The 26,212-nt window shown below is 35.4% G+C and overlaps 3 protein-coding genes across 7 annotated transcripts; 1 reads left to right on the top strand and 2 right to left on the bottom strand.

Annotated features, from left to right (window-relative positions):
* Window positions 1-400: 400 nt before the first annotated feature.
* Window positions 401-8,714, bottom strand: LOC135593923 (uncharacterized). 4 transcript variants are annotated; one of them, XR_010479891.1, is made up of 8 exons: window positions 8,341-8,714; window positions 6,878-7,020; window positions 6,360-6,391; window positions 5,745-6,244; window positions 3,864-3,944; window positions 3,614-3,756; window positions 963-1,025; window positions 607-702 (listed from the first exon to the last, which is right to left on the bottom strand). XR_010479891.1 is itself a non-coding variant. In XM_065084268.1 (7 exons), the coding sequence occupies exons 1-7, from the start codon at window positions 8,386-8,388 to the stop codon at window positions 643-645; spliced, it is 927 nt and encodes a 308-aa protein (XP_064940340.1). In that variant the 5' UTR covers window positions 8,389-8,713; the 3' UTR covers window positions 401-642. The 4 variants fall into 4 exon arrangements, 3 of the variants coding, with proteins under 3 accessions (XP_064940340.1, XP_064940341.1, XP_064940342.1); XM_065084268.1 differs by lacking the exon at window positions 3,614-3,756 and having other exon boundaries at window positions 401-702; window positions 8,341-8,713; XM_065084269.1 differs by lacking the exons at window positions 963-1,025; window positions 3,614-3,756 and having other exon boundaries at window positions 401-702.
* A 766-nt stretch (window positions 8,715-9,480) lies between these two features.
* LOC135593921 (ferredoxin-thioredoxin reductase catalytic chain, chloroplastic-like) lies at window positions 9,481-14,117 on the bottom strand. The gene is made up of 6 exons (XM_065084266.1): window positions 13,904-14,117; window positions 13,274-13,386; window positions 11,521-11,570; window positions 11,354-11,425; window positions 10,670-10,730; window positions 9,481-9,718 (listed from the first exon to the last, which is right to left on the bottom strand). Exons 1-6 carry the CDS (start codon window positions 14,001-14,003, stop codon window positions 9,674-9,676), a joined length of 441 nt encoding a protein of 146 aa, XP_064940338.1. The 5' UTR covers window positions 14,004-14,117; the 3' UTR covers window positions 9,481-9,673.
* Window positions 14,118-16,113: 1,996 nt separating this feature from the next.
* On the top strand, window positions 16,114-25,887 carry LOC135593920 (agmatine deiminase-like). 2 transcript variants are annotated; one of them, XM_065084264.1, is made up of 10 exons: window positions 16,114-16,325; window positions 17,326-17,439; window positions 17,556-17,651; window positions 17,733-17,817; window positions 19,418-19,473; window positions 19,572-19,650; window positions 21,143-21,277; window positions 23,407-23,642; window positions 24,751-24,909; window positions 25,450-25,887. In XM_065084264.1, the coding sequence occupies exons 1-10, from the start codon at window positions 16,128-16,130 to the stop codon at window positions 25,534-25,536; spliced, it is 1,245 nt and encodes a 414-aa protein (XP_064940336.1). In that variant the 5' UTR covers window positions 16,114-16,127; the 3' UTR covers window positions 25,537-25,887. The 2 variants fall into 2 exon arrangements, with proteins under 2 accessions (XP_064940336.1, XP_064940337.1); XM_065084265.1 differs by lacking the exon at window positions 16,114-16,325 and adding an exon at window positions 16,385-16,522.
* The last annotated feature ends 325 nt before the right edge of the window (window positions 25,888-26,212 follow it).

The raw sequence follows: 26,212 nt of genomic DNA, 5'->3' as shown, positions 1-26,212 counted from the left end.
AGAGAGAAGATTTGAATTCTCCACTGGAATGTAGCCCACGCCTTCTCCATAGAAAAACGCACTGCAAGACAATGAGAGAGAATGGTAATTATTTCCGAGTAAAACACTAGAAGTCTGATCTCAACAACAGATTTTAATTGGCTAAACAAGATCACAATGACCAGTTACCTTCTCACCACAGGGAAAAATATTTGAAGCAGGTGAGGAGGAGAAGGCCAAACTGGAGGGACATGAAAAGTCCCGGTCAACTTCTGCAAACTGCAAAGAGGTGGTGCCACTCTCCATGAAGAGCACATACAAGATTTGCAACCAAAACATCTGCTTCTAATGCATTTTCCTTCCCACCATGCCTCTTGGTTTCTGTCACCAACCAGGAATGGTGTTTTCTGCATCAAACTCGTCATCTGTAAGTGTTTTCTTTTCATTTCAGAACAACATTAGACTTCCAATAACTTGGTCTGTACAAGAGTGACTCGAGACAATAGACATTCCTTTATCGTAGTTTTCGGTTTTCATCAAGTCATCATTCTTTATGAACCTCAGAATGCTAGGAGCTAGTACATGAAAATGATCATTGTTTTGATAATGTACAACACACCCACAGCATGATGTAATTGAGAATTTCAAATCAAGTGGACAATCTCACAAATAGTGGTATTTTGTATGAGATAATACTGCCAGAAGAATCTTCTTCCTAGGTCCCTGCAAGTGGAACCAGCTATCATCAGAATCTAAAATCCGGAGATATCATACAGTAACAGGGAAACATTTTACTGGCATAATTATCATCAGAAAATCTACTTAATGCATACTGCACAAGATGTCATGTTCTTTGGCATGTTCAAGAATGGCCTTGCTAATTTTTCAAATGTTCAAGATGACAGTGCAAGTGAAACAAAAACGCAGTCACTTTCTGAAAACAAATCTCTAAAAGTATGCAGTACCAAGAAAAGTATAATTACCATGGGAATACCCAGTTCCTTGAGGTCATGGTCTCCCATCTCCCTCAGTGAAGTCATGTCTATCTGCAATTGAATAATCACATACTGAGTCAACAATATTGCGAAACTTGGAAGTTTAGGCTATATACGAACGGCATTGAAGGATATCTTTGTGATGAAAATATCAGGAAACGTAGTTGATCAGCACAATGGGATGACTTTCCATGGAGTAAATGCAAGATAATTTTTCCAAAGAGAAGGTTTGAGGGTTCTTATGTTGTGTGACATGTATAAATACCACTTTTCAGAATGATTGATTTGTGGAGCAGCATTATCAGTCATTGCAAACTCGGGTATTTTACATAATATATCATTTCTTTAACAAAAATGTACAATCATATAATGGCTAGTACCATTCATGGTGTCACAAAAGGTTACCTAGTCATTAAATGGTCCATATTAAATCAAGTTCTTATAAGTGATCTGAAACCAATTAAATTACTTCATCTTGACCTGACATGGGGAAGCAGACCAATACGTTTTCCTACTGACCTAACCAAAAGACAGAGATAGCTTGACAGACCATCTCAGCATTTATACCATCAAACAGTACCTACCTGCAATAATTTATGAAATTAATGTGTGAAAATTAAACAGAAAACATGGGACTTTTTGCAGGAAACAGGTGTACTATTGCAACTGATCTCAACATACAACTAGAAGACCCTAAATTTTATCTATATCATGGTATGCAGTACCGAATGATACCGTCCGGTATGGGCGGTACGTACCGGTCCGACGGCATACCGGTACGCGGACCGCCCGATACCGCTACATACCGATACCGTTACATTAATGAAAAAATATATAAAATTGTTCTGTATACCAGAGTGTACCACTCGGTATGCCCTGGTATACCGCTCGGTATACCGATACCGCACCGTACTTTACCGAGCCAATCTCGAAACATCGATACGGTACGGTATTGCATACCTTGATCTATATACATAATAGACTAGATGCCTCTGGATATACATAATATACCTTGATATGGTACGGTAACTTTTTTGACATAAGTTATAACTACAGAATTATTTTACCAAATTGGAGTTAGAAGCCGAATGAACTAGATAAGAAGTATGATCCACTTTCCAAAATGTTTGTGTTGAGCTATTATTTGACACCAGCATTTAATCGTGGGAGACATCTAAACCAGAGGTTTCTCCTGCTATGTATAGATGGTCATCACTACAAATACATATATGTACACAAGAAAATGTCAAGCACAAACTTTTACAACAGAACTTTCACAACATGCAAAAATGATACTCATAATTATAGATTTTGATCGGAAACAGGAAAAGTAATTAAGTACAGCTTGATATTAACAAGAAGGGTGAAAAATGTCTGTTGATTCACTAGACCTTGTTGATTGACTAGAACTTAAAGGAATCATTCTTAAACAATAATATCATGTTCTAGAACCTTAATTCAGAGATCCACCTCTAGACCCTCAGAGACATCAGGACTGCTTGAGATACTCCACAGATTGTTAAGAATAAGCAGTGCAAGTAATAAATCAACATAATAATCGAATTTTAAACCAATGGTGACAGGGTTTTTTTAAGTAACATCAAAAGATTTTGGAAAAAGGTTCTAAAATAAAGATAGGTGGACAAAAGATCCATAACATTTTACATTGGAAGAATTAAGAAACATAAAATCTTTTGCAAGTCAAAATGAGATACTGCCATATACAAGTTGAAGACGTGGCAAACACTGTTCAATGAGGACATTAATAAATTGATTGTCCTTGGATTATATATATATATATATATATATATATATAATCCAAGGACAATCAATTTATTAATGTCCTCATTGAACAGTGTTTAACATTAATCAAAATGTAACACATTTTTATTCAAAGAAAAAATTAGGCAAATGTCTGCAACTTTGTCTCATTAAGGGTTGAAACAAAGGAATTAAACAGTGAGGTGACTAAAATGAGATTAAGAAACAAATAAAGTATATAAAAAGATCATTTTTTCTCATACATACTTCCCTGCAGGATAGGTTCCCCTGGGCATTATAACAGATGTCCAAAAAGATTGTATGCTTCAATACTTCCAACAGTCTAATATATGGCTAAACAAACCAAACCCAAATACAATGCATCTATAGTTTGGTTCTTCTTCTCCACTTAACCCAAATAGAAGATATCTTTCAGGGTGGCGATCTTTCTTAAAGGAAACTGACCTCCAAGTACATGCAGCATAGAGGCAGAAAGGAGAATATGATCAATGGTCTCATTTAAAAGTTGTTGATTTCTGGCCACACAAAAAGCTGAAACTCCAGAGAATTTGACAGCTTTTGTAAAATACCACTTTAAATGGACATAGATACCCAAAATTTGGAACTTATAAAAGAGTTCTGCCCTACTGGGTCTTCTCCAGAGAACATGTAACCTTGACAATGTTTTAAACTAATCTGGTAGCAAAAGTAGAGGATATAAGTTTATAACCAATCAACACAATGCTTTGTCCATCTTTCACCAAGCGCAGGTTGGTGTCTCTTGAATCGTAATAGGCAAGTAGCTACTAATAATAAAAAATGGATGCATGAACCAAATACCAAGGCAACAATAAGCCAGAACAAGCTTTGGTCCATACCACGTCAATCCTTCAACAATCTTTGCAACAAATCCCAACAAAAATACCATCTGAGCTCAACAAATAGTCAAATTTGACCACAAAATGAGTTTGAGGTCAGCAGGACAGTCGGACAAGTCAAATTTCTCAACCAGTGGAAATGCCTTGAAAAATGGTTGCAAATTATATTTTATGTTAATAAAAGACTCTGAGCATGTTTAAAGAGTCAAAATGACAAAATAGACATACAAAAGAATTCACAAAAACAAACCTCTTCTGCTTGAAACAAAATGGCATACTTTCCTAGACCCAATGCATTCAGAAAGCTAGAAACTGTAAATGGTTCTTCAGGCTGCAAATAATCAAATTACCAATTATAGTAGACATGTACAGTGCCTCACTTAAAATCTAAATATAAGCATTCTAAACATACAAAGCTTTTTCCCAAATTATGCATTCAGTAACTAAAACTCATTGTCAACTAGATGTTAGACCCATGCACAGCAATCAGATGTCACTTTTTGCTCATATCCAAATGTTCATTCCCATGTCTTAACATCTTATACAATGAAAATGGAAACTTACATGGTGACATAAAAAAAAAAAACGCTAGCCTAGAAGTGAAGAATCAAAATTTTGGCAATTCACAATTTGTTTAGACCAATGAAGAACAGTGTCTGTTTGGTGTCTGCCTCATGACAAACACTTGTTGATTGCATTCCAAAATGTTATCTCGGTATATGCATCTGATTCTAGAATGTATATCATCAACCAAATTTTATGTTTGCCAGAAGTAGAGCTACAAGTGTCAGTCATGTTCTGCCTACACTATTGATTATGTTGTAGGAGCATCATAAAGAAAGAGAGAATATGTGGATTATGGACATATATTGGACTCACAATTGGGTTATCCAGACAGTCCAGAAAATTTATTGAGAACAAGTATCATTACCCAAACTGGCATCCAGGACAATGTCAAAATAATTTTGACTCCACATGTATCACATACTTGTAAGAAGTTAAAACAAAAAGTTGAAACATTGAACAAGCTACTTGGTTGCATTTCGCAAATAACAAAGAAGTGATCTGATGTAACAAGTATAAATCAAGGAATCCAATTTTGCCCTGTTCGGTATGTACCGATCAGTATCTACTGGTCTAGATGTAAATCAACACATGGACTGCCGAAGCTCTGGTGGTCCATATGCGATTCAGGGTTTACCACCCATTAAGTCATGTGAACCTGGCTTACCACCCAGTTCAAAAGCCCGATGATGGGCTTGGACAGGCTTGGACCAGATGGTAAGCCTAGCCCAGGTTTTTTATTTTTTATTTTTATTTCAAAAAATTAAAAACCTTAACACTAAACACCTAATCCCCCATCTCTCTCTCTCTCTCTCTCTCTCTTCGCTTGCATCCGCATCCAACCGTCACCCACATCTGCCACCACTAGGCCCTATTGATTGGTACGCTCGTTCTCCTCATCCTCCTCTGCCACTGACACCCCATCTCCTCCTCCATTGCAGTGTCCCCTATCCTTCCCTCCACTTCTTTGTCTTCCCTTCCTCCCCTCCCCCTTCTCTACACAGAGGTACATTCTGATATATATTGTGTGTTTGTAGAACTGAACACGTACCTGCTGGTCCAGTCCAACCCAAAATTGAAAACCTTGAAATAAACTCAAGTTTATACATGTCTCATCTTTAAATTCCAAATTATAGGTCCCTCTTTCACTCAATCTCAAATAATTTCATTTTCCTTTGTATGTCTGCATGGTGGTAAGGAACAGGGGTCACCACTTCATAAAAAGGTATATTCCAACTTGAATGTGTCCAACGATATCCTGATATGCACAGGCTCCTCCTTGATGCCCAATGTGGTAATAACCAAAAATCTAGAATTTTTTTCAATTCCACACCTATTTTCAATGAAAATTAAAAGCTACCATATAACTGGCACCTACACAGAAAGAGTAGAGGCATACCTATTCAATGCCCATGTAACAACTAACCAAATAAATTTATTATTTGCCACTCATCGCTCATCTGTTGGTGCAATAAAGTTGAGTAGATTCATTCATGTACACAGTTTATAATCCTAAGAAAATTTAGTGTAACAGCAAGCAACCCATTTGCAGAAATCAATGATATACCTTATGTGTGCTTCTGTGCATAATGCTCCCAGATGAAGAATCTCGAATACCAGACTTTCCTGCATCAATTAGAAGTCCAGTCTTGCCCACGGAAGAAATAGTTCTTGAAGAATTAACTCGACCATTTTTAATAAAACTTGAATGTCTGGAAGCATCCTCATGACTTCTTGGGGAGTAAAAAGCCCTAGCATTGCTAAAAAGTTTATCCGGTGATCTATGTCTTCTCTCATCGACAGTCCGTGAAGAGTAAGATTTTCTCTTTGAATCCAACTGAAGTAAATCATCTACACTTCTTGTAGGAGGCAGTCGCCTTACAGTGCCAGAAGTTCTGAATTCTCTTAAATTCCTTCTTGGATTGGATTTGAAAGAAATCTCCCTGATCCTTGAGAGTTTTTCACGAAGATCAACATCATTTTGTCCTCCCCCTCCAGTACCAGTTTTTCGAAATAAACTTTTATTTATAAGTTTAAATCGAAGATCATTTCGTCCAATCTGACGATCTTTGTTTGTTTAAGACACCAACATCAACAAAAAAATGTATGAAATAAAAACAATTAGTCTTGAAGATCTTAAGGATGGATGTTTATTCTGATTTGTTTGTATGTTTATACTCACCTGAGCTGGAATTGCTGTTTTCTGTTCTAATGCTGCACAGAATAGAAATCATAGTCAAAGAAAATACAGATTGAAATAAATTGTGGAGTAGCTAAACATGTATATCTTAAAAAGGAAAAAGATTGTAATAAACTAGAATAATAGTAAAATCAGGATTAAAAAGAGCAATCTTTTCAGTGCTGCATATAAAATAAGATAAACAACTACCCTAAGAAGACCACGCAATTAACCAAACTCTGCCATCTTCAGCTTGTCCTATTCATAAATTAGATTATAAGAAGAGCAAACTTTCTAAGAAAAGGTTAAAAAATCATTGTCACAACAAAAGAAGACAACAGCAGGTTAAGTATTGTACTATTTTATTCAATCAACACAGATAGTATAGGTCGATTGGTATACTAGTATTATACTGGTTCAACAAGTTTCGAACACTGGTACCAGACTGGCAGTTGAATCCCTGCCAAAACAATTGTTTTTTCACATAAAGTTTATTTCTGTCAGAAGGGAAAAAAGAATACCGTTTGTTCTTGTGTTGACTCCCATACAAACTGGAATCAGTCATGTCGCTTCCTGACCTTTCTCTTGTTGGCTGGTGTCTTCCTGATGAAATGTCATGGTCAGATTGACCAAAATCGGCTCCAGGTCTCGCTCTCTTGACAAACTGCAATCATCAAAAAAGGAAAAGGTCAAGATGGTCGATTCTAAGATCTCAAAAGATGTACTTATTTCAGGAAAGTTTTCCTTTTAACCACGCATAAGAGGAGCGTTCACAGCAGATTCAAAAACTTATATATACTAATCAAAATTATCCAGTCCAATAAGTGGGAGTAAACTATTCAGTGACTCCTGGATTCAACTCATGAGCATGTTTTAACTTAGGGTAGGGCCAACAAGGCTTTAAGCCTAATGTAATAGTTTCAAAATTTTCAGTTAATATTTGCCAAATTTTCAGTTGTAATAGTTCGAGGGAGACCTTTTTATTAGGTTTTCCATTTTTGTTGCAAACTGTCAAATCTCATAAGTAGACACACAATTTCTCCAAACGAAGAAACCTGAGAGGAAAAGGTCCCTTGGAAACATGGAAAAGTTACACTTCGAGATATGCAATGCTAGTCGCTAGTGCAATCAAGGATAACAATTAATTTCAGCAGTATCAATTATTTTTTGAAAAAAAAAAATTGGTTCCATAAGAAAATTAACAGGCCCATGGTCCAATAAAGCCACAAGCTGAAACGCTAGCAATTGTGTAATTGTCTTCAGCAAGAACATATTTGAATCCAACTTCTCCTTCCCAACACCTTTTTGTTTCAATAAATCTTCAACTCAGTTGGGATAGTCAACATTTTCTTCTCACAAAGAAGAAATTTACTTTCAACTATTCATTAGATTACACTCCATTCATTGGGCACAACGTCAAGGGAAATCAACAGACTTATAAATAGACCATGTGCTATAGATCTTGTATTCAGCAGATAGACAAATCAAGTATGACAAAGCGGAGCGGAGATGGAGATCACATGTTTGCAGATTGCCGTTCCAAATTACACCTTTCACTGAAGAAGAAGAAACAAGATCCTTATACTATCTGAAGAAATGGGGGGTAGTGCATAAAATTACAATTCATCAGAGCGAGATATGGGCCAACAACAACGTGGCTTAGTTATCATAGAAATGTCAATCCATGAGAAATCCAAATAGCCATAATCTCAGTTTCACTCTATCATTCTTGCAAGATGTAGATTCTGCACCAAGCTCAAACCAACTAAAATCCATCTACGCAGATTTTGATACAAGAAACCCAAAACAGAATATCGAACCCTTCCTAACTAACAAAATCAACTCAAAACCTAACAAGGTTGACGGACGACTCGGCAGAAGCATTTGAAGATAATTACGGCCAGAATCAACAACACATGAAGCCACCCAACGTCAATCCAACTCCAAGGTCAGGCTTTACAGAGATTTCGTCTGCGAGGCTTACCTGTCCACTCCGGCCCAGAGTGATGGTGACGTGAGGCCGAGCAGACATCTCCCACTCCTCCTCCTCCTCTCACAAGCCGGGTCGATCGGCACCTAAATGTATAGGAAAAGGGGAAGATCAGCTGCACCTTGATTAGTTCCTGGTCGCGAGAAACCCTAGAAATCGGTTGGCAGAGGGCAAGCGAGAGAGGGAGTGAGGGAAAAGAGGGGGCGAGAAGGGATTCGCCTGGAAATCGCTCAGGGATCGGCTTCCGTTAAAAGAGAAACAGCAGGAGAACTAAGAAAAGTGAGGGAGGGAGGGAGGAATAGAGGTACATCGAGAAAGGAAAAGGAGGGAGAGATAAAGTGAGACGGGGAAGCGGCAGAAACAGTTTGTTGTGGGTACCGTTCTTTAATCTAAGAATCATATTGTAGTCATTAGCACTGTACAAACTGATGAGGACTAATTGTTGCACTTGTTTCCATGTAGAAAACTTGTCTACCCATCTTAGCTAAATACTTTTAGTAATTTAATTTTTTTAAAAAAATATATTAATATCTCTATAATCATAAAAATAAAATATATAAATCACGAGTGAGTATTATAGACGATAAGAGCAACGATGAGAGTTTTAAAGTTCACCCAGGTTAATGACGGACGATATCAATGATGACAATATCAATGATGACATTGTTAAGAACCGTAGGTGATTATAGTGGATGAAAAGAGTGACGATAAGATGTAAGGATCACTCTGTATTTGCATCATTGACGATGCAATTGTCAAGTGACCGTTTCGTTACTTTGCATTTGCCTCAACGTTATACAAAATTATTTTTTATTTTTAAATTACCCAAAAAAATAGAGAGGTTGTGTTTAAGTGATTGCTCTATATAAAGCGATAATACACTCTCCTCGCACCATATAGGAATAGAGTGAATAATACCATGTCAAATTTGTGCATACATGACTCTGGACAACTAGCAGCTGTGATGAGATCAGAAAGAAACCCATGTCATCAACAGCCATTTAAAGTACATATGATGAATATTCTTGATGGCAAATGGTTACATTTATGAACAGAGAAGTTTTTCTTCAAATTTTCCGTGATTCATGTCGACGTCTTCAATGTTCAAGCTGGGGAAGAAGATGGCTGATGATCTAGGGCAAGATGCTCATAGATTCCTTAGAACTATAAACACAACATCCACCATGTTTGCAGAAGGTTACAAGCTTGAGAATTTTTCTACCTTACAGTAGATATTGAAAGCAGGAAACAAGAATGCCAGTTTTCTTCGTTGCTATATGATCAAATATAGTGGATACATAAGGATACTCAGGATAGCAAAAGGTGGCTAAATCTTGGATGTTGTTTCCTTGATCTCTTCGAAGGAGATAGCCTGAAAGAAAATAAACAACAGTTGACGAGCAAAGTGGAAAGAAGAAAATATTAACGGACACTTCCTATATAACAAACATGTGTAATAGAACAATTCATCGGGTTTGATAATAAAAATTAATTTCTTGCCATTCAACATTAAGCTGAGGTTTCCTATTAGATGTTAGTTAGCATGCACAGAGAATGCAGATAATAGGCCACATGTTACAACACAAGTATACATATAAAAAATTACTGCACCTTTCAACTAATTACTGTTAGCAATATAAAAAAATCAACTACTTCAACTATGAATGTCTAAAAGGAGACTTAGAGAATACCCATAATCTTTTTTAACCAAGTCCAAAAACAGCTCTAAGAACTTGAGGAATCAGTTTGCATAAATGATTGTGGAGATGGAAAAACCACCTCAACTTACCAGTAAAAAGACTTCAAATCATTAACAGAATTCAAACGAAAGATTGAAATGTTTAGTACACCTATTGTCATCATATTTTCCCACTAATTTCAGATTGTCAACATTGAGCACTTAAGTAAGCACAGAAATTAATGAATGCTGTTATTAGCAATCACTTTTTCTGTTTGTGAAAGATTAAAAGGCGTGAAATCACTTAGATTATATTGATTTCCGATTATTGTATCTTCATGTGCTACAACACAAGATAACATCTTCTAATATTTTCAATAATAGGGCAAAATGAACACAAGGTTTCGAAGCAAAAGAATAAGCTACACTACAGGATATTATAATCTTTAACTTTATCCTAAGTAGAAGGTAATTATGTGGTCCAACGGAACTTCAACTTTAACTTTATCCTAAGTAGAAGGTAATTATGTGGTCCAACAGAACTTCAACCTGTATCTCCAAGAGAGAGTCATTTAAATCAGACTGTCCAGATGCAATAACGAGAAACACATTCACAAAAGCAAAAGCTAATGATTTATCACATACCTGCTCTGTCCCAGCAAAATCATTGTCAGGTGTGAGAAAAAGCATACAATGACACTCCTTTCTGCACAGTCACAACGATATATTAAAAGATATCATGGAGTAAATTATTTACCAAAATAAATAATATTTCAACAGAGACTTCACTCAAGTGTATGACTACCACATAAGGAGCATTATTTATTAGTTATCCAAAAGAAAATGAAGCAAATAAAACACCACATTAATAAAAAGACCAAGTCATTGTGAATTAATATCTAAGAACTAGTTAAAAGGACCATTTTGTTCAAATCAAATAAAATACCACATTAATAAAAGACCAAGTCATTGTGAATTAACATCTAAGTTAACTAGTTAAAAAGACCATTTTGTTCAAATCAAATAATAAATTAGATAATTCCAAGCTGTTCGTCATCTGTTGCTAGGTAAGTTGTTAGAGAATGTGACAACAGGGATGGATTTAGATCATGTGAACAAGTTAAGATCTATTTTGGATATCAAAAAACAAAATTATATCTTAAACTCCCATTTGCGGTCAAAAAATCTGAAATCATGCAGTGAAATGGATTCCCAGACCTTCTAAAAAGTTCAAAGTTGAGATTCTAAAATTTAATCAACAAAAAAATAATAAACTTCATTCTCAGCTTGACAATATGTTTCTAGAGAAAGTTGTATCAGTATTAGCACCTCTCTCGCATGGGTACACATGGGCAGTTCCAAAATCCTTGTGCTACTTCAGCAGCTTTGTCATCATAATGCCTGATGCATAGGTTGTGCCAAACAACATACCTCAGTGCATAGAAGATAGGCCAATAATCTAAATTTTTTAAAAATATATATTTTTAAGAATTTACCTACAAGGACATAAAGGTGCCCCCACTGAGTCTCTATGATCAGCAAGCCCCTGTGGAAGTTGATAGTTCTTCTTAGCTCAACAAAATGCTTGTATTCTTTGCAGTAGTCAAGGTCTTAATGAAATCCAGATAATAGAATAAAAAAAATTGAAACAAGAGACAAAAGATCAATATATAATTCCTACAACCAGTGCATCCAACAACACTTGCAATTACAGAAATTTCTTAACCAAGAGCTATAGGCAAAACCATAGATTAGTAAAAGAAGATTTAGTAGTATACTAAATAGTCTAAGTCCCATCAGAATAAACAATGTTGCAGATTTTGTATACTCCATCATTAACCTATTTCCACATGTGTACGGCCAACAAAGAACTGCTGTGACCATTGCAAGAGAAGGCATCCGAGTATTGTGCTGCTATCAAGATCATGTGGCATGCACTGATGCAATTAGCTACAAACTTAATTTATCAAGAGGCAATTATCAAGTCATAGGTAAACATGTATGTTGGCACTCCTAGTATCTAGAAATTCATTACAATGATAGTTTTGATGTTTTACGCATGAGTAGGTTAAGAAAAAGAGCTAAAGCATAATTTTTTCTTAAAAATAATGCAAAAAAATCAATTTTACATTACATTGTTACTAATTTAAAATTTTGAAGGCTATACTTTAAAGATCAGTTGGCTCAGCTTGTGGAGTTATTAAGAAGCAGCTGATTTGATTCTTATTGATGTAAGGGCCCTTCTATGACGGTATGACCAATTTTTAAGGAAAAAGCCTAAATGACAGAAATTTTTATCCCCACTCCTTTTTTCTTCTATGAATCATTCAATCATTACCCTTGGTTTGAGGGTGCAACTTAACTTGCCCCCATCTATTACAGATATACATATGGCTATATATTTATATAGCTGTATAAATACAATATCCTGCTATGGCAGTATGTTTTCTTATACAGCCATATAGTTGTAACTATAAAAAACAGTTTGGCTGGGTGATTGGGTGGACAGCAAATTAATATAGGGCGAAAGTAGAAGCCTGGTTAACCTAAAGAAGAAAGATCAAGTCCTCATTCAACCTTTTAGATGTTCAAGAATAACAATATCAACAAAGTAGTAGTATGTGATACAGTACTACAAATAGCAGTTTATGTATGATTATGTCAAGCAGCAATTATGGAAGTAAAAAATTCTTTAGTTCTGTGGAAAGAAACAGGTGAAAAAGGATCTACGAGTTAGATGCTTCAACAAACCTGATCCTCAACATGAAGGTTCATGCTTCACACAGATAGCAATCATTTTCTTTAGTGAATTTTAAAATAAAAGCATCTAGTTCACAGACAAAAGCATCTAGAAGGCAACTTTGCTCCAGAAACTCAGCTAGTTAAAAATTTTCGACTTTCAACTGCGAAAGGCTGGGTATAAGCAGACTTTCATCATGGTACATGAATGAATCTGCATTCTTCTTACCATTCTCTGTGTCTGATCATATGCTAAAGAATTTATATCTTTGTAGGAAAAGCTGTAAAACTCTGGAGTATGCTTGGTAGTAGAATATCATAGTAATAAATAGTTAAAAACTTAAAAGACACAGTATCATTAATTTTAACATGCTCATTAAAGATTAGATGTTTAATAAATGAGTAGGGATGCAAATTGTTCCTAGTAAATTATACAGCCACAGAGGAACCAATAACATAAAAATGACTCAAGCACTACAAATAAATATGCGATTGATACTTTAGAATTACCTTGATAACAACAGCAGTGACTCCTTTGTCAACACAAAAGTAAGTTCCTGAACGACGGGCATATTGCTCTGAGAACTTCCTCATAACCTCAACAGATTTATCAGATGGCTCCACTACAAAAATTCAAATGTTAAAACTGTTCCATAGCATGTACGGACAATATATAGCATTTACAAGGCTTAATATTATCTGATAAGAACTTTCATATATGATCTATCTATTTTTAATAGTTAGTACTTCTTGCGAACTCTAAATATCTAATTTCCTCTATGTATGAATGCTAGTGATAGTACAACTATTTTTGTTCCAATTTGTACCACAATCCCGCAATACCAAAACGGTAGCTTGCAACGGTATGGTTAAGCGCATTTCATCAAACAGCAACTTGTTCCTCCCTGAAAAAAATGTGATTTCTAGGGTTTTTTTGCACGAGAATTCCTAAAAATGAGCTGAATCGTCACAAAGGAAGATCCAGAAAACCGCACGTCAACCTCTGAGCTCCTAAAGGTTACCAATTAAATCAAACCCTTCAATTCAGAAAAGGAAAAGGAGAGAGAGAGAGAGAGAGAGACCAATACTTGAATCAATCAAGGCGCTGAAGGTCAGGAGAGAGAGTTAAAGAGAGCAAACCTTCTGCACGAATCATGGAACGAGGGGGACGATGGGGCGACGAGGAAGCGGGAGTGAGGCTCGGAAGCGCGACGCCACGGAATGCGGTTTGGATGCTCATCGCGGTCGATTCGGACAAGAAGACGAAGCCCGAGACGATGTGCTCTCTCACTCCTCTACACGCGAATGTATATGGAAATCCGGATGTCGCTTCTTCACACCGCGGATTTCGTGCACGCCACTCGTTCGGAGGGACGAGTTCGAGATATCGCAGCGTGGCGACCTGTGGCCCTCGAAATTAGGACCATGAGAATAACTTTTCTACCCACCTTCTATGTACCCAAATTTCTACCATTCGATGATTGGAGAATGAATCCCCGCTGCCCTTTGTCACCGAGGTAATCGTGATAGGTGATCGAATAACGGGTAGCAAAAGTATATTGAGATGGGCACCACCACTTCATCAATCTGTAAGATTCGTGCTGGAACTCGATATTTTAGCACCGCTGCTTCCTCCGAGTGTAAGATCGGATAACATTTAATGAATTTTTGGTCCGTTGCAAGATTTTTAGAAAACAATATAATATAAACGTCTCATTCTTAGATGTTTTTAGCTCAAAATAAACGCAAAGAACCTCCTAATCACACCTTACATTTTTTTTTCTCTCCAAGAAATCTTTTAATTGACCATAATTTTACTAAATTTTATGTAGATTTGCTAAAGCTTTTGTAAGGTGTCTTCATAATGATTATTATCATATGGATATTTTATATTTTTAAAAATTAATAAAATAATATTTTATTATTTATAATCTCTCTAATTTTATTTTTATTCTCTAATTTTTATTTTCCCAAAAGCCTCCATCTACAAATTATTGTCGACTCTCTCTATCGCTCATATATCAGTAGTTTACGGAGGTATAAAATATAACATTAATGTAATTAACTTAAAAATTGATATTTTATGAGATATTAAAAAATATATATATAATTATAAAATATTAAATCATGATAACAAACGTCAAAAACTATTTCTCAGTATTTTTTATTTGATCATAAATTCATCCCATTTCCTCATCTATCTTTATAGGCAATGAGTAAAAATATTTTCTTAAAATTAAGTTATAAATTAAGGATATATATATGTCTATTTATAAAGTTTAGAAATATTCAGTGTGATTTGAAAAAAAAAAGAGCCTTTGATGATTTCACCAAAACAAATATAATTATATAAATAATAAAAAAAATAAATCTAACATATATTCTTATTATTTTATTCCTCTCCAATTTACTTACAAAATTCCTTACGAACTGGTTCTAATCAGATGATGCTCCTCTATTAAAAAATTACATATATACAACATTTTTGTAGATACTAGTGTAATTATTTTTTTAAAACAGTGAATCGATTTAGTTCCTTGATATTCTCATGCTTTTCATCTTTTAGAGATGATAAATGATAATTAACAGAGAATATATTATCGACTAATCATCAATATATAATCGTCACATGATGTCTAGAAAGAAAAAAAAAAGGGAAAGTTTAAAGCAAATAATCGTAAGTTTTCTTTTTTGATCAATTATGATTAGAATGATAATTATAAGTTTTCTTCTTATCTTTTGCAACCAGAAGTAATGAGAAGCTTCTTCCTTCTAATCTATTTTACAAGTAGTTATGAATGCTCAACTTACCTTTTTTTTTTTGGGTATTTTTGTTTGTACTCACACTTTGTATTACTAATTTGGGCATCAAAGGAATCAGCTCGAAAAATTTCTCTTAATCTCAATCTTTACATAAGTGGTACTTCAAAGAGTTTGATGCTTTCACCTCGGATTATCCTGTGCATACAGAGTCCGGGCTATATTAAATTGATCAAAACGTCAATAATATTTTCTATTGCACCTATAACTAGAGAAGAAAAGAAAAAACCAAGGAAAAGTTAAATTTGAAAATAACTAATAATAAACCTATAATATATATTTATCTATTTAAAAAAAATATACTAAGTAAATTCTCTAGCAAACAAAAATAACTATTTAATAATCTAAATTCATTATAAATCTGAATTGAATATCTATTTTTCATTCATATCTATTAATAATTTTGTTATTAATTGGTTCAATTTAAACAAATCAGATGCAATCGGAGAACGAAGAAATAAGAAAAATAAAAAAAAGAAGAAATGACGCCTATATCTTACCGCGGAGTTTGGATTCGATGTATCGACGGCCGGGGCCCGCTCATATGCGTTCCGGACCGCCTCGGCTTTCTCTCGTACTGGGACACGGGCGGCTGAGGCAAGAGCGAGAAGTCACCGGAGGAGAGAGGGGGCAGTGGAAAGTGGGAGGGATGTCGAAATGTTTGGAAGAGAAGCCGGCCCTTTTGGGCTTCCACATGCCCGCGGAGTGGGAGCCCCATCAACAGTGCTGGATGGGTTGGCCTGTGAGTCCTGAAAGATTCTTTCTTTCTCTCTTTTCTTCTTCTTCTTCTTGTGTTCATGTTGAGATTCTGGTCGACACTGCGTATCTTTTTGATGTTTCCCTGGTTTTAAAAAATCCATCTTTTGGTGTCTCTTTGGCTGTTTAGGGGTCGATCTTGATGCTCCAGTAATGGATCATCGGCTGACATCGCACTCCTGCGTACTTTCCCCTTTCTCTCCTTCCTCTTGAACTTTTGATCAAAGCCTCTTTTTGTGTATCATATTATAATCTTATAGGTTCTGTTCTTAACTAAGGGGAGGAATAAAAGGAGGAGCAGGAGACTAGGGAGGAAGATTCTCATTACTTCTCTTTGATTCATACACACGAATATAGAATATGAGCTACTTATATTAATCGTCCCACAGAAATTACTTCAGCTCACCGTCCCTAAAACCAACAAAGTGCTGCTTTGCGAACCCAGGAATACTTCAAGAACCACCTATCGTTATGATAATACAATTTCTTCTTTCCAATGAGAAAAAAAAACATTAATAAGCAGCTAAATTTAAGTTTTTAATTAGGGATAACTGTTACCTGAATATTCAAATGCCAATTCTTTGATTTCGGAGCCAAATTGGTAAATTGTGGATATGGTCTCTATTTTAGATGAATAACCATTGTATTTGTAAGTTCTATTTAATATTTTCTATAGTCAATGATTTGGAAATTAATTGTGTACATTATTAACTTGATCAGTGGAATTGGTGATGCATTTGGTGATCAGAAGACATAAGTTTTTTGATTGCTTTAATTATTTTCTGTTAATTTTTTTTATCTTATTCTTCATCTCTTTGTTTATATAAGCTATAAAAGTCTGTTTTTGTGTGCCTTTGTTTACATTGAATTGTTATATAACTGGTTTTGGAAATTAAAAGAAGAATTTTTTGCACTTGTTATGATGAATATCTTACTACAGTTAATCTTTTTCACAATTTAAAATTCAAGAATCATTTGGATTTCAGGAACGTCTTGATAATTGGCGGGAGGGTGCATTTCCAGCTCAGAGCACATTTGTCAAGGTGGCAACTGAGATTTCAAAATTTGAGCCAGTTACCATGTGTGTTAGTTCTGCCCAGGTAGAAGTCATAATGTATTCATTCTGATGTATAAAGTTTTTGTAAGTTACGGGTTCTCTGTGATTGTAAGATGTATCTTTTTCGATGAGTTTGAACTTTGTTATTGATATATGCAGTACATGAAAGCATATGATTGGCTTCATGGAAATGGTAACATCCGTGTGGTGGAGATGAGCATGAATGATGCTTGGTTTCGTGATATTGGACCAACGGTTTACCACTTATTCTCCTGTTGGTTTTGGTTTCCATTTATTACTATGGAATTATAGTGCATAAACATTCTTTGATATTAGTTTGTTCGGCGTGACAGAAAACCAAGTTTAGGGGATCAGGAATGTGAAGTTGCAGGCATTGATTGGAAGTTTAATTGCTGGGGTGGTATGAATTTAAGTTATAATCATGTTCTTTTTGTTGGTCTTTGCTCTTTACCCTACATCACAAGAATCACACATGCAACTTAGTTTTTGCGTGCCGTGCATCATTCAGATCACTGATGATAAATAATTAAATATTTTCAATAAAAGAAAAGGAAATAATTGTTAATACGATATAAGATTAAGGAAGGAGAGCCAACATGAACTGTATAGTAAACTCATCTGGAAATATATTAGAACTGCCAAAAATGGCTTGATAATTTCTCATCTTATATTTGATTGATGGTTGTCTTTGCTATAGAATATCTCATTGATATACACTTCATTCTATGTTAACAAATTTTTGACGAGGTAGGTTACCCTTTGGATAATTTCTATTTAAGACCTTGCGAAAATGGAATTAACTATTTACTTCAGAATAGGCCAGTGTTGAATGTGGGTTATGGATTAGGATTATTCTATGTGATTAAGCATCATTGAAGAGCATCATTGAGGTATCTCTTTTTGGGGCTTGATCCCTTTAAATACTTGTGTAAGTCATGTTGCACCTGATGAGTGAGCCTCTGGTTAGGGGAAGGAATTTGGGCATAATTGATGGTGGAAACAACATGGTGGGAATGGGTGCCTTTAAGGATCCATATTACCTATAATGGCGAGATTTTAGTGATGCAGTTGACTTTATGTGGATGTGGCATGTCAGGGATATCAGAGTGGGAGTTGTGATGTTTCGAATGTTATTTTGGTAGGCTATGAATTGACATAGTATACGAATCCGTAGAGATACTTTTTGGCAGTCTTCATTTATGTTGTTTGTTATTATAGCATAGGTTTCTCGTACCAAAAATAGAATTGCAAGAATTGAATGACTAATTCTGAGTTTCTTACATGGAAACATATTGCATACTCATTATTTCGATAATTAGTTGAGATTTTCTGTTCGAGTGTCATGATCTTTGTGCATAATATGAGCATCTATTCTGCATTCAACTGAATGTAGGAGAAAGACAGATGAGTAAGAAAGAGAGAGAGAGAGAGAGAGAGAGGGGGGGGGGGGTTGTGTGTGTGTGTGTGTTAAAGCTGTGTTATTTTATGATGGTTGGTAGTCTATCATCACGTTGTTCAGTTATGTTAATGTTATTGTTAAGAGAAATTGTGGTTCCTGGATCAGTGGATGCCAGTTAAAGAGAAAAACAAATCAAATGTTGCATTGAGTTGAGTTTAGTTTATGATGAGTTTGGTAAGAAGCTTGTTGTTAACTAGGAAAACCTAGTCTAAAAAATTCTTGTGCTGGCGGAATAATTCAGGAATGTTTCTCCTCACTCATCGAATCTTATTTAGTCATCTGATGATGTGATTCACTAGTCTTTCTTGCTTTTCAAAATAAGGAACCCAAATGTATAGCTTGACTAATTATACAAAAGGAGAACATATATAGTGACTGAAGGGGAGCAATGTCCTTAAATGGAACAGACACACTAATTCAATTTAGGATTGTCTTTATTATTTCTTTGCTAGTGATTGAGAATTTTAAAGTGAAAAAACGATTCATTGTATTTATGCTTTAGAATCATGGAAGTTATTTTAGCATATTTTTGGTTATCCAGGACCAGAAGATGGTTGCTATAGTGACTGGAGTCTTGATGTTCTTGTAGCTAAGAAGGTTAATGGAACATTCCTAGTTTTATGACTGTAACCATGATTTATAATTGCAGGCTTATATGTATTTAATGCTCATTATCTATGACATTTTGCATCTAGATTCTCGAGTTGGATAGACTATCTAGATTTTCTCATCGGATGGTTCTCGAGGGTGGAAGCATTCATGTTGATGGAGAAGGTAATTTCTTTCCCTATTTTATATTAATGATTGTTTGGGAATGTTATGGGGTGTAGTTGTTTACATGTGTTGCAGTCCAAGCGGATATATGAATTGTTATTGGAATGGAAGAACTAAGAAGTTGAATGATCTACTATAAATATAAAAGTCTCTTTTGTTCTTTGAAATATCAGGAGAAGTATGCATAAATAATCCATTTCTTCATAATAATCTACCATGCAATGCTTTTCCCTCCAATTTTGTCTTTACTGTTTCCATATTCTTTGTAAATTGCTTTTTTAAAGCTAAGCATTGCCTTTGTCATGTTCCAAAAGCCTTATATATGGGTACATATTTGGTCATTGTGCTGATACATTGTTTGTTTGACCTCCTTTGACACAGGTTGGATCTTAGTTTAAAGTTTAAACTGTCCTAATTAAGAGTCAAATTTAATCATAAATTAGAGTTTTTCTATTTCTTGATTTATGAGATTTTATCATTTATTTATTTATTGTAGTGCTTTAAGTTATATTTTGTTTATATAAGTGTTAAGTGTCTTAATACTGATGGAATATGTTTTAGGAGAGGCTTCCAGTTGCTAGGAGATGAATTTGGAAAAAAGGGACTGGTGAGTGCAAGTGGCTCCATTATATGGTCTTGAGAGAGTCAAGCATTGTCTAACACCCACAACCCACATGGGAATCTAAATCTTATTAGATTTTACATCTTCATAATATTTTCCAATTCAAAGAAGAGAATTCAACCATGTTACTGAGAAGTAGTTTGGCCATACTGTTATTCTATTTAATACAATTTCAAGTCAGCATGATTTCCTCGTAAGCACAGCCATTCAGATCTTTGGACTTGTTAATGAAATTATTTGTTTATTCATCCTATTTTCTCATCCCTGATCTCTGGGATTTAACTGGAAACTTAGGGATTTTGCTTTTTATTTTGTTCATTGCTGGTTGGTGTTGGTGTTGGTTTTGTTTTTTGTTTTTCTTACATATAACAATTTCTATGGTAATCTTATGTCCTCAAAATTTTCTTGGTCAAGTTTTACTTGTTTATGAAGCTTTTATCTTTCCGTCGGTAGTTGGTCCAAGTTGTATCAATGTCACTTTCAGTGATGCATTCATGCTTTTGCAGACATACAGAGCTCTCAAATACCCATCAACCTTATTACTTCTTTTTGTGTTCTTAGTATTGAATATGCACTAAATTTAATTGTTTCTAAGTGTTGCTAATACATTTCTATTGGTATTGGAAACAAGCTTGGTTGATTATTTTATATAGAAATTTGGTCTTGTCTATTGGATAAAAAATAATCTACAAATTAATCCCATTCTTGTTTTTGACAGTTCTTTTTTATTGTCTGTACACAAAACTTTATTTATATTTAGTCCTTGACTCTGTTGCCAATGTATTATGTCAGCACTAATTTTGCTAGTTGCATGAAGTCTCTATAGGCTCAATTCTAGGTTGTCTTACTGTTTATGCTATTTTTTAACAGGTACTTGCATTACAACAGAAGAATGTTTATTAAATACAAATAGGAATCCTGATATGACAAAAGAAGAAATAGAGCAGGAGCTGATGATGTATCTCGGGGTTAGCAAGATCATTTGGTTGCCCAGAGGACTATATGGTATTCTTAGCAAGCTATGTTTTATAATTTATAGTGTTTTCCTAACCTTCATAACTCTAATAAGTGATCTGCAAAATTAAGGTTGCCTTTTCTTCTTCAGCTTATCAGAAACTGATGGTGTGGAATGAATTTGATTGATCATTTATGTTAGTGTGCTATAAGTGCCAAGGTCCTTACCTATGGTGTTAGGTGCTCATGTAGTTGCTCATCCGTATAAATCGACACTTATCTTGCAAAGATTATAAAATATAATAAAGAATAAAGATAGTTATTAAAACAGAAACTTCATTTGAAAGATGTTTTATATCATTATACCAAAACATTAACATGTGGTTTTGCCTGAAATATTCCACCTTTATTTGTTTAGTCATGAACCATGTTAGTGACAACATCAGAGCCTGTTGGTTCCCTTTAAGTAGTGGCATTTCCATCCAAGATCCTTTTTCGTGCTTCTTAGTGATGATTTCTTTTACATATCTACAGTTGTTGTACTTGATAATTAAAATAAATTGTCTTGTTAAATTGATTAACTAAGCCATGAAGAGAGGGGAGAAGAAGGGAGACAAGAAGAGGGAGGGCAACAGTGGATGGTGAGAGAGAGGAGAGGATAACGACGATGATAGTTGTTGGTCTTGGGGAGAGGAAAGAGAGGAGCGGGGAAGAAGACGGATATGAGAGAAGAGAGGGCGCGAGAAGAGAGTAGAGAAGAAGAGGGAGGAGAGAGAAAAGACGAGATGGCTGCCATGGTTGATGGTGTTGGCCATTTACAGGGGAGATGAGCAGAGAAGATGGAGGAGATGGTGGTAGTGGATCACCTGTTGGAGGAAGGAGGAAAAAGCAGAAGGAAGTAAGAGAAGAGGATAGGAGACATGCTGAACAAAGAGAGGAGATGCGATCAATGGTAAAAGGGTACACAAAAGTGCTAGCAAGTGTTGGGCACGACAGGGTAGGTTGTTTAGCTGGGAATTGGATTGGAATGGTATTGGGTTAAGGGATGTTGGATATGGATCAGATCGGAATTGAGTTTGGATTTTTTTTTTTTTTGTGTGGAGCGATGGAGGAGAGGAGGTGGAAGAAAATTAGGTTCTTTAGAGGTTTAGGCTGTATAGGCCAATCTAGGTGATCATTTGGGATGCCGAGTGCCTCACTGAAGTGCTCGCCTAGGTGGCATCTAACTGAAGGTGCCCATGTAGGATGTCCATCACCTTAATTGAGGCACTCGTCTAAGTGGCACCCAGTTGAAGGTGCCTTACCGAGAGCCCATTGAGTCTCTTGGTCCTTGCCTCGCCTCAACTCGTCTGATTTCCTAGGTGACCCAAGTGGATGTTGACATCACTGACCTATATCAATAACCTGTCGTGCACCTGAGTGGTTCCTGACATTACCGACTTGGATCAATAAACTGTCATGCCCTTTATTAGCTGATATTTTGTGTTGGTGGCACATGCTATGTTGATGTATATATGCTGTTAGAATCATCAAGAAAAAGTGAAAACTGAAGATAAAGGAACACAATAGAAAGCCCGGTTGTGTGTTAGCTTGTGTTGGTTCAGTCTGGGGAGTGTGCTTAAAACAAGGGCTTTGTTACATTTTACGTTATGCCAACATGATGTACTTGACAAAGAATGGGGGTTTATTGATGCTGGCACCTAGACGCCACAACCCACATGGCAAACCATGGACCCCAGAAGATTGATGTCACTAGAGTTGATCCTATAGTGTATGGGCCTTCACATAATAGTCAACTTATATGTTCTAGCCTGAACCAAATCATCTTCTTGTTCTATTTTGTTCATATTCTTAAGCGAGAACTATGCAATGTTATGTGTCTGAATTAGAACTCTCCCTTTTTTCAGCATCATTATGTCCTGATAAACTGCAAATGATTATATGGGAAACCTAGTTATCTGTCAATTATTGTGTTCTCCATAGCCTGTTGTACAACCATTTCAATTATTTCTTTTGTACCTTATCAAGTGCAGATTACCGCACTTTTTTTTTCACTTATATGATCCCTAACTTGGGTATATTACAATAAAAAATTGGGATATGTGGCTTTTATTGTTTTTCTTCTCTCTCTCTTGTTAGCCTTATCTTGTTGAGCAGCTACAATTTTACAACTCTTGTAGGTGATGATGATACCAATGGTCATGTGGATAACATGTGTTGTTTTGTTAAGCCTGGCATGGTTCTGTTGGCATGGACAGATGATGAGCTAGACCCACAATATGAACGGTCAGTAGAGGCATTTTCAGTTCTATCCAATACTACTGATGCCAAGGATAGAAAAATAGAGATTATAAAACTTCACGTACCTGGGCCACTTTATATTACTAAAGAAGAAGCAGATGGACTAGTTACACTGGTCAGTATAACGGTTTTTCGATTTTTTTGCATTTTGTTTGTACTTGCTCTAAGCTAAAGCTTTCTGGAATGGAGATATTCAGGCATCTTTTTTTTTTTTCTGAATAATTCGCTTTTAATATAAGGAGTGTTGGTGGGTTTTTCACCAGGTGTAAGGATGCCATTGCCCTCAAGGAGGCTAGCCGTGTTATGATGGTATATATAATGAAAGACCACTGAATGTTTGAATCTGATAAACTAGAACATGTAGCATGAGTAAGACATCATACTGAAGTAACATTGTAATATTTCATGGAGCGAAATGGGATTACAAGTCATGAAAGACATGTTTGATGGGTATACTTCCTTTGGATGGTTTAATTAGTAGTTATAACAAACTATGTCTATTTGGAACAGGAAACACATATTTCCATATTTATACATGTTTATCTGTAGATTGATTTGAATGAGGATGTAACGTAGAAACACATGGATACCAATCCAAAGAAAAAATGACAATTCATTTGAATATGTGTAAAAAGTTTTTCCCCTTAGTATTGCCTTAGCATGCCGATCCAACCTATAGATGCATTGTTACATTTAGGTTTCTGGGGCATAATTTATCCTTCCAGACTGCAGTCTGTTTTGATTCTGTGATCCAAAATGTCAATCACTATCCTGTTGATACTTCATGGTAAATAATTGTTTAATTTATCTAGAATTGCTTCATTTCTTTTACTTTTCTGGTTGGAGTAAATAATATATATAGGACCATTTATAATTTTTGTTAAAATAGATTGCTGATTTGACATTGTTCACCTTATAAGTCCTCAAAGGTGAGGCACTGCAACATTGTTTAAAATTTTATTTTATGGTCTTTATCTGCTCATCATTTCCTCAAAGGTGAGGCGAGTTTGACTGTCTCATTTCAGTGGCGTCATAATTGATATGCCATATAAAGTTTTGTTCCTCAGGTGGAGTTCCCTTTTTGTTGCTATTTCAAATTCTATGAATTGTCTTCATTGCCCTTGTTTGCTCTCCATAATATCATTGCTTTGCTTTAGAAACTGCAGGTTTTATCTATTTAAAGCTTGGAAGTTCTTACTTCAATTTTTCGTATGTAATCGTAGGATGAGAGTGCAAAACCCAGACTTGCAGGTACAAGGCTAGCTGCTTCCTATGTAAACTTCTATATTGCCAACGGTGGAATTATAGCACCTGCATTTGGTGATGAGAAGTGGGACCAACAAGCTTATCATGTTCTTACGTCAGCATTCCCTAATCATGAGGTAAGATGAACGTCCATTTGTTTCTTGTCACACCTTATCTTCACCTTCCTTTTTGGTAGCCTTTTTGTTACACGAATATGTAGAGCGAGACATAATTTGATAGACAACACTGAGACCCTAAGGCACTACAATTTTTTGTTTTCATAAATTGATTGAATGTAACATTTCGTTGGCATTACTCAACTTCTTTTTCCTTTTATTTGTCATATCTGAATATTTCTCTCAGTACTGGTATGAGCTCTCTCTAAGTGCAGCGGGCAGAGTGCATTCTGTTGGCACAGCTAACCATGAAATAAGCTTGTAACACTTCCAATCAAATGCTCTTCTGATACTAGTGAGATCAGTCTGGTTCGTGCAATTCTGAGATCTTGTGAAAGGACATGTTTGAGCACTTACATGTGATTTGATTTATTTATTCAAATATGTTTTATCTGATTTTGCTGTCTATGTTACATGTCAAACATTTGTTCTTTGAACTTTGGTTATTTTCAAGTCCGATAAATATGTTGATAAACCAAATGTGTTGGTTGTGCCATTCAGGTTGTAATGATACAAGGTGCAAGGGAGATTTGTCTTGGAGGTGGGAACATTCATTGCATCACGCAACAGCAACCGGCTACTCCGTGATAGACTTCAAAAATTAGTTCAGGTGTTCTTCCATGGAGGGCCTTTTTTCATCAACCATACCCAAATTGTTCCTATCCTTATAAAGTTTCGAGTGGTTGATATATTTAGTGCTATAGATTTTAATAAATCTCCTGGTGATGTAGCAGTTTTCATTTCATACACAATAACCAGCTATTTCTTGTAATGTTAGAGAAACTAAGTGAAACCGAGGAGGAAATTTCTTGTAGGATTTTTGTTTTCTCATCATTTCTGCAAGACTAATGGATTATGCACTCTAAAAGAATCCAACTCTCATATTCAATAAAGAAGTTTCAGGTGGCTGATCTGATAGTTTTGCTCAGTCAAATATCATATTATGCACTGGACTTTGCAACAACAATTGATGTGCTTGTAAATAAAGGAGTAGTAATTTTCCTGCACTGTTGTCTATCTTTTTTTGCCTATGTAGTTTAATCAAATTTTCTATAGGACTTGTGTTTTAAGAAATTGAACTTTATGGCAAATTTGTGATGTTGATACGGAAACTAATTTATGTTATGCGGTTTTTGAGTTTGGTTTTCGTTCTATCTTTTTGCGGATCGACTGCTTTTTAGTGCTTATACGATACCGTCATCTTTGATCGACAACCTGATGTTGCAAAAATGATTTCACTTTAATCTGCTCTTACGAAAAAAAA

Source organism: Musa acuminata, chromosome BXJ1-9 (genome assembly GCF_036884655.1).
Source record: "Musa acuminata AAA Group cultivar baxijiao chromosome BXJ1-9, Cavendish_Baxijiao_AAA, whole genome shotgun sequence".
Classification (NCBI taxonomy): Eukaryota; Viridiplantae; Streptophyta; class Magnoliopsida; order Zingiberales; family Musaceae; genus Musa; species Musa acuminata.
Note: the sequence above shows the minus strand (reverse complement) of the source record. Positions and strands in the feature narration are given on the sequence as shown.

Coding starts and splice junctions, on each gene's coding strand:
- LOC135593923 (XM_065084268.1), bottom strand. CDS start 8,388: ATGTCTGCTCGGCCTCACGTCACCATCACTCTGGGCCGGAGTGGACAG. Junction 6,392..6,877: donor AGTCAACACAAGAACAAACG/GTATTCTTTTTT, acceptor TATTCTGTGCAG/CATTAGAACAGAAAACAGCA. Junction 3,945..5,744: donor TGCACAGAAGCACACATAAG/GTATATCATTGA, acceptor GATTATTTGCAG/CCTGAAGAACCATTTACAGT.
- LOC135593920 (XM_065084264.1), top strand. CDS start 16,128: ATGCGTTCCGGACCGCCTCGGCTTTCTCTCGTACTGGGACACGGGCGG. Junction 21,278..23,406: donor GTTGCCCAGAGGACTATATG/GTATTCTTAGCA, acceptor CAACTCTTGTAG/GTGATGATGATACCAATGGT. Junction 24,910..25,449: donor CAGCATTCCCTAATCATGAG/GTAAGATGAACG, acceptor TGTGCCATTCAG/GTTGTAATGATACAAGGTGC.
- LOC135593921 (XM_065084266.1), bottom strand. CDS start 14,003: ATGAGCATCCAAACCGCATTCCGTGGCGTCGCGCTTCCGAGCCTCACT. Junction 11,571..13,273: donor TCACTGCTGTTGTTATCAAG/GTAATTCTAAAG, acceptor CAACTTCCACAG/GGGCTTGCTGATCATAGAGA. Junction 11,426..11,520: donor GCACCTTTATGTCCTTGTAG/GTAAATTCTTAA, acceptor CCTATGCATCAG/GCATTATGATGACAAAGCTG.